Genomic DNA, 7,489 nt, shown 5'->3' on the forward strand with positions numbered 1-7,489 from the left:
ACCACAATGGTTAATTCCAACTTAACAAGCACCACTTTGAAATTCTTACACCAACAATTAGAAGTCAACAAATTTAAAGCAAAGAACAATTCAAATTTAGAATGAGACTACAACAAATGGAGTAATTTGTATGACACAACTTGAAAGGATGTTGAATAAATTTGACAAGCAATCAAATAAGCACTCAATAAAAGGTGGCACACAAATTGAACCTAAGGAATGACACTAGAATTGATTAAAAAAAAAAAACAGTATTACTGGAAATTTTAGGCACAGAATGCGTGACTTAGAAAATTTATGCTGAGCTGGATATTTGAAATTTGAGTATGAAATTTTAACCACAAACAATTCAATATCTTAGCAAAATTTTGGCGCTGGAATCACACCAAAACAATGCACCAAGTAATTGTGATAAATTTTTCAAATATGTTGTCAAATTACCATCTCTGCCCGCGCCAGGATGTACACCTTTTTCTTTTGACTTATAATTTTTTTTTCTATTTTTTATTTTGACTTGATTTTTTTTTCTTGTTTTTCTAACACATCAATCTGTGTAAATCCAGAGTTTCACAATTTTTCTTCAACGGATTTTAATTTGATAAGTAAAAAACAGCCAGCAAAAAATTAAAATAGAGTGATCCTAATCCTGGAATTAAAAACAGTTTGAAGAAACTTCAAGAACACAATGGAATTGATGTATAAGAATTTGTATGGATCTAACACACAAATATGAACTCAAATCTAAAAAGAAAAGACACCAAAGGATAAAAAAATTTCAGATTAAAAATGGACTCAAAGTAAATCAAGCAACCAAAATTATCGAAAACAACACTATATTGAATTAATGACAATTTAGGAGAAACATGACTAGACAAAACACAATTGGACTCAAAAATCAAAATGACTCAAGGCAACACAAAATAAATCGATTGAAATTGCAATAAAGACTCAAATAAACCAAAAACAGAACAAGAACACAAATCTATATGGAATCCTACACAAAATTGGCAAAATGGAAGCTCAAGATCAAATTGAACATGAATGCACAGATTGGATTAAACCAAAACAACATCTAACACAAAAACAAACTCAAAAACAGCAAGACAATCAAGGATTCATGAAGAACAAAATGAAATTGAATGAACACAAAAATAAAACCGAAGGCACTTATCTCTTGAAGACCATGGCTCTGATACCAAATGATGGAGAAGTTCCTTCATGATTTGTAGAATTTGTTGATGAAAGGCGGAAGCTCTATGGAGTGTAAGCGAACAAGGTCCTCCTAGGAGGTGTGGTGACCTAGAAGGTGCATGCTAGGTAGGGAATGAGAGTGGTGAGAGTTGAAGATTAATAGCCTAACTTAAGAGGTTTTGGGCAAGAAGTGAAATTGGCTCAAATTTGGTAGCTATTCACTATGTATATTAATCTTGCAAATACATGAGCCAAACCCTCTTATTTATAGTGTTTAGAGGGCTGGAAATTCAAAAGAAAGTGGAGGGAAATTCAAATGAGAAGCATTTGAATTTGGAGCCAATTCCTAGTCACAAGGGAAGTGTGACTTGGTTTCTTTTTTGGCACCTCCTAAATCTACACCTACACTTTCTTTTTATGTCACATGGAAGGTGTGACTTAGCTTTATACATTTGCACCTCTTATATCTATATCTACACCTCCCTTTATGTTCTACTAAAAATACTCAAAATTAATTACATAAAAAAGACATCCAATGATGCTTAGTTGGCCCAGATCTATATTTGTTAGGCTTGAGCTGAAGCTTGAACTTGTATTTGGGGTTGGGCTTTTTCTATCATGGGCTTGGGCATCTTCCATCAATTGGTGTAAGCTTTGAGGGCACCGGGAAGGTATTTTTGGTCAATAACGTTGAGGTATCAAAGACAACTTTCAAACTTGTCAAAAACTCGCGAATCCCTTGGTCCTCTGAAGACAGATCTTCCAAGCACCAAGCACTCTGGAATCTAGGGTTGGGTGTCAAATACAAGGGAAAGTCGTCCAGTAGGGACAAATCTCCTGTTGAAGCCCAAATCCACCTTTAAAATATTTATAGGATGACTGGAAGAGGGTAAGTAAACCTCTCACAGAGGCACCATTTAGGGAAGCCCACAATTGGCGGCCTGAGTGCTTGGCCTCAAAATATTATAAGAAGACTTCCACAGTCGGCGAAATCTCAAGTTGTGAACACAAAATTACAAAAGCTCGGATAAATGTCCAACTATTTGGATGTAGCTGGGCAGGAGCTACGTTTAGGTTGGTCAACAGTTCCTTTTCAAAAATAGATAGGGGTAGACGAAGAAGGACCTTCTTGAAGAAAGTAGCATAAAAGGAACAAAAGGGACCATCAGGGTCCGATGACTCATCACAGCATATCGGTTCCCCTTCCTTACACTTTATTGTTTTTACAAAACCCTCATGCTTTTTACTCAGAACGCACCCACCATCCCTTAACTCTCCAATGCATAAACGGGTGGTATAGTAAGAGGTCTCTTTAAGGAGTTCTTTCTTAGCCCAAGGATATGCGAAACTATAATCCATCGTCGAAGTAACTAAAGCATAAACACAAACAAAATGCGAATGCAGTTCATGAAAAAATGAATGGAATTGGCGCAAGTTAAAAATACATTTCTCGTAATGCAATCAATAAGCTAAATGATGATCATCAGTGGAGTTAAGTGGGAAAAGAATACCTGGTGCAACGGTGATGTGCAGTGGCGCAAAGGTGAAAGAAGAAGTTTTGAAGGAGGTTTTGGAAGCAGAAAAGGTTTGGAAGTAGATGAAGTTCGAAACAGTGTGATGAAAATGAAAGAAGAGAGGAACACATATTCAAAAGAGGAAGATGAAGAGACAACGTTTCCCCACCGTTGATGCAGGTGCCACGTGTAAGCTCCATGTTTAGTAAGGTGAGACGTCCTTTCACGAGATGCTTCGGTAATCGCGCCTCAGCTACCCTTGAGAAAACGTCATGCCAGCCGCTAGTACTGAAGAGCCTCTTTGCCTTGTCAAGCTCGGCTCGAGCCTGGGGGACTTGTGTACTGGTCGGACGTGCTCGGGTCCTCAGCCCAAGCATTTAAGCATGGTAAGCTTGGTTAGATAAGTTATACCCAGCTCGATTTGGGGTAGATATGGGTCCAATGACACATTACGAGGTCAGCCCAGATGTTGGATATTCTATAAGAAAAAGGTAATTAAAGTAAAATAACAGAAGGAGTAGTTGAATTAGTAAAAGGCTATATATCTTTTAAATACAAATAAAAGTTGTTAGGGATGGTGTGACATTGCACTCGAAAATAAAAGTGAACGTTAACAAAATGTTATTATGGTTGAAATTATATTCTGGTTGAAACAATATTTTGGTTGGTGAAAATCGTTGAAAGAGTGTCTATAAAAGGGGTTTAAGACCCCGAGTAAAGGTAAGTTTTTTCTGAACCCAATACTGATACAGATTATAGTTTGAATGATCTCACTGACTTGATCGTCAGAGTGTGATCAACAGGTAGAGCCCCCTTCATCACAAAGCGTCTTCAACTCGATTCAACACCCAAGCAACACTTCAGCTAAGGAACTCACTCCCGAGTTCGACTGAGGTTTGCAGGCGAAAACAAAAATCATTAAATAGAAACCAATTTTAGAGACAAAAAATTATTAATTGCTATATTGACTAAATTTGATACTATTTTAGAGACTATATTTTTTTTTGGTTTCTAAATTAGTTTCTATTATTGATAAATAGCTTTTATATTGGTATCTAATTAACTACTAAGTTTTTGCTACCAAATTTAGAATCTAAATAATTGGTAGTTAAAACCTTAGTAGATAATTAGATACCAATTTAGAAACTATTTATCCATAATAAAAACTAATATAGAAACCAAACAAAAATTTTAGTCTCTAAAATAGTATCTAATTTAGTCAATATAGCAACTAATTATTTTTTGTCTTTTATTTAATGATCTTCTTGTAGTATAATCCAACATAGGATTAGAAAAAGAGCATTGATATCAACAAAGAAACAACTATTTGAAAATATATTATATTAATATTTTAGTAATATATTTTTTATTTTTTAAATTAAAATACTAACTAATTATTTCATTATTAAAATAAAACTGTTAAGGATTTATTTAACAGTGAGTCTCAAAATATAATTTTCCTATTGAATTAGGGGTGATAAGATAACTATTGATTTAGAAGCAGACAAGTTTAGAAAATCTGATTAAAAAGGCAGAAGTTATTGGATCCCTTTATACATATGAAAAACCAGTGCTTGTGAGATTCTACAAGCATTTTAGTTAAGGAAAGAAAGAACATGAAGTACTTAATCTGAGATACACATCATCTAAGATTCTAAATGTTCCACTAGCACCTTCTTTGTTGAGAAAACAAGTTCCCTTAATCCATAAGCATGTCATTGAAACCTCACAACTATGCAAGATATATCATCTTTACTTTTCTTGGAAACTGCCTCTTCTATCAAGTGCTTTGCTGCAGCTTGAGCATCCTTTATTTGCCTAATGGAATCCACTGCCTCTTGGTTTGACATAACCTGAAAACATCATGGGAAAATATTGTTAGGTATTTAAGGGGTTTTGGATATCTAAACAAAAGTAGAAAGTGCAAAATCCATCACTCAGATTTTGATACATTCCTAAATCCCCCAACTTCCCCCACCCTCCCTACTACTTCTATTCAACAGTGTCCCCTAAAATTATTTTTTCTATCAAAGTATCTTTTACTTCTAAAAACCAGAATAGAAACACTACTTAAAAGGAATATGAGGAAGTGAAAGAGAAAGAAAATTGTGAGAAAGGTGACCTTCCATATTCCATCACTAGCCAGAATAAGAAATTCTGTATGATGAAGTACTTCTTCTACCAACACATCAGGTTCTGAACTAAGATGCATCTTCAAGCTCCTATCACCAAAAGCCCTTGCTACTGCCAGCTGTCCATCTACTCGAGGGACATCTCCTGCAGGAAACATAAATTCAAATGTTCTATATTACCAATTTTGAAAGTTTCTAATGCAATTCTTCTTGAAACCAAAATGCATGTCATGTCTGTCCTTCAAAGAAAGGGTTGTTGTTATTGAAAATCAAATGACTTTTTAGACCAAAGGAACATATGAAAGAACTTATTTAAACTTATAAAAATTACTATGAATCATAGAACATGGTTATAACTTGTAAGTTCATTTTAATTTGTTTTAATAAGCTAAACAGGGATTTGCACAATCATATCCATTTTAGCATATGCACATGTTGCACTTTGTGTGTTACAAAACCTCAAAATGTTGGTTTTACCTGGAATGTTTGATACAAACCCCCCACGCCTCTCAATAGATTTCTTTTCCTTGCTTGGTTCATGATCTACAGATAGTTGCCTAGCCTTTCCATTCTCACAAATAACAGCTCTCGAGTCACCAACATTTCCTACTACAAGCTTCTGACCATCAATCAGTATTGCAGTTACAGCTGTTGACCCTCCTCGCCCCAACACAAGTGCCTTTTCCAATATTTTCTCATCAGTTTCAAGATAAGCCCTCTTCACTGCGTTTTCTGTCTCAGTCCAAAAGTCATGCTGCTTGCACAAAATATAAATGTGAATTAAACAAGAATCACTTGAGGTAGGTTTAGAAGAAGGGTATTCATTATTAGATGTTCTCAAACTTGTCAAAACATTGAGATGTTAGATGTTGTTAGTGTTAGTCTTGTTATCCAATCCAATTAAAGTTTTACTTTAGTAATCACATAATAGGATTCAAAATGTGATCAAAATGATACCACCAGAACTGTATATAAGATTTGTCATACTCATGAGAATGTGATCAAAATGATGTAATAGGAAAGTTGCCTTACCTGTTTCAAGATGTTATGAAAAAGATGGTTCTGCAAATAGCTTGCAACATCATGGCCTAAGTGGCCATCAAATATTGCAAACAAGCCTAATTCTCTGTCCTTTTCTTGCTTAAATTCTGAAACTAAATAATCTTCCATGGGATGTGCAGATCTTCCCTTCATCAAGTGAAAGCCATGTGTAATGTGTTTTGATATTTTTCCTTTTCCTTTCCCTGTCTCCGGTACTGATGTTCCAAATCCTGCTTTCACCTAAACATATGATCAAAGTAAATCTTCAGTCTCACTGTTTTGAAAGCTCGATCTTGAAACTCAATAATTTGAAATGAAAAAATGTGGAGTTCTGATTTTAATAAACTGAAAAACAGTTTAATTGCCATGCATTTGAGCAAGAACACTGATCTAAACACAAAGTTAATGTTATGTCACCCAATTGAAAAGTCAACACATCAATTCATCTTTATACAAGCACAGGAAATTTAAAAGGGCCATTCGAGAAGCTAGTGAACACACTTCTAATGATTCTCCACATGCTGGATATGCAATGATGTCATCACATAAATCTTCTATATACACTTCCTAAGAAAGAAAAAAAGACATGGAAAGAAAATGCAGAACCAAATTAAATCTCAGCATATCAATCACTGCAGAAACTTTTCGAAAGAACATCCAAGTTGCATTCCTTGCAAACAAATCAAGAAACCTCAAGAAAACTCCACAATATCTCAAGAACTGGCATTTGCAAAGCACACCGAGGAATAAAACCAAACTAGACTAACTAGTTGAAAACATGCGAATCAACTTGGCATGCTTAGTTTGCACAAAAGAATCCATGATGGGTTTTTTTTGTTCTGCTGACCTTCATCATATTGAGGATATCTCTGCCAGTCATGATGGTACAATGCTAGAAATTGTTCTTGTTCTTGTTGCCTAATGTTTTAAGAGATTAGAGAGAGAGAAAATGAAGATGTGGGTATAAATAAGGAAAGTTTGACTTTTTTACACGTGACTTCGCCGCAATTTTTATTCTGTAGCCCGCGTTCTTTGAACACAACGCGTTATTGCCGACGCAACTTTCTTTTTTCAAGTTGCTTCTACCTCTTTGCACTTTCTCTTTCACACCATTTACCCTCGTATGTTCTTAATATCAACTTTTCCCACTTGATCTTTGTTCCCATTTGTATCAATGCAAAAACAAAGCACCCACAAGGAATAAGGAAAAACATGTGACTTTATGTTTTTACCAGGTCATCATGGAGTAATTTAAGCTTATTATCCTTATGCATGTCAAGGTCTCAATTAATTAATAAAAACTTATTTCAGCTTCATATACAAATATAATAAATATCTAGTTAAATGTTTCGTTATAATCTTACCTTATAATAGATTTTTATTATACACTATAAAAATTAACAGATAAAAATTATATTTAAAAATAAAAAAATAATTAATCATTATATTAATTATATTTTATTTTATTTTATAAATTAAAAAATTATTGGTCTAAATTTATAAATTAATATTTAATATTAATTATTAATTAATTTATATTCTAATTAATTATTATAAAGATTAATTTAAAATTTAAAATAGTTTGTATTGTTAGATACCAATTTAAAAATT

The 7,489-nt window shown here is 33.9% G+C and overlaps 1 protein-coding gene across 1 annotated transcript; it reads right to left on the reverse strand.

Moving 5' to 3' along the window:
• Positions 1-4,194: 4,194 nt before the first annotated feature.
• On the reverse strand, positions 4,195-7,080 carry LOC137827349 (putative protein phosphatase 2C 58). The gene is made up of 5 exons (XM_068633603.2): positions 6,726-7,080; positions 5,870-6,118; positions 5,315-5,591; positions 4,828-4,982; positions 4,195-4,558 (listed from the first exon to the last, which is right to left on the reverse strand). Exons 1-5 carry the CDS (start codon positions 6,756-6,758, stop codon positions 4,421-4,423), a joined length of 852 nt encoding a protein of 283 aa, XP_068489704.1. The 5' UTR covers positions 6,759-7,080; the 3' UTR covers positions 4,195-4,420.
• Positions 7,081-7,489: the final 409 nt, after the last annotated feature.

Source organism: Phaseolus vulgaris, chromosome 11, assembly GCF_051622355.1.
Source record: "Phaseolus vulgaris cultivar YP4 chromosome 11, ASM5162235v1, whole genome shotgun sequence".
Classification (NCBI taxonomy): domain Eukaryota; kingdom Viridiplantae; phylum Streptophyta; class Magnoliopsida; order Fabales; family Fabaceae; genus Phaseolus; species Phaseolus vulgaris.

Bases quoted from the DNA above. Each gene is read 5' to 3' on its own strand.
- LOC137827349 (XM_068633603.2), bottom strand. From the start codon at position 6,758: ATGACTGGCAGAGATATCCTCAATATGATGAAG. The intron at 6,119-6,725 runs GTCAGCAGAACA...TCATATGTTTAG, and splicing joins ATATCCTCAATATGATGAAG to GTGAAAGCAGGATTTGGAAC. The intron at 4,983-5,314 runs GTAAAACCAACA...TGTTTCCTGCAG, and splicing joins GTTTGTATCAAACATTCCAG to GAGATGTCCCTCGAGTAGAT.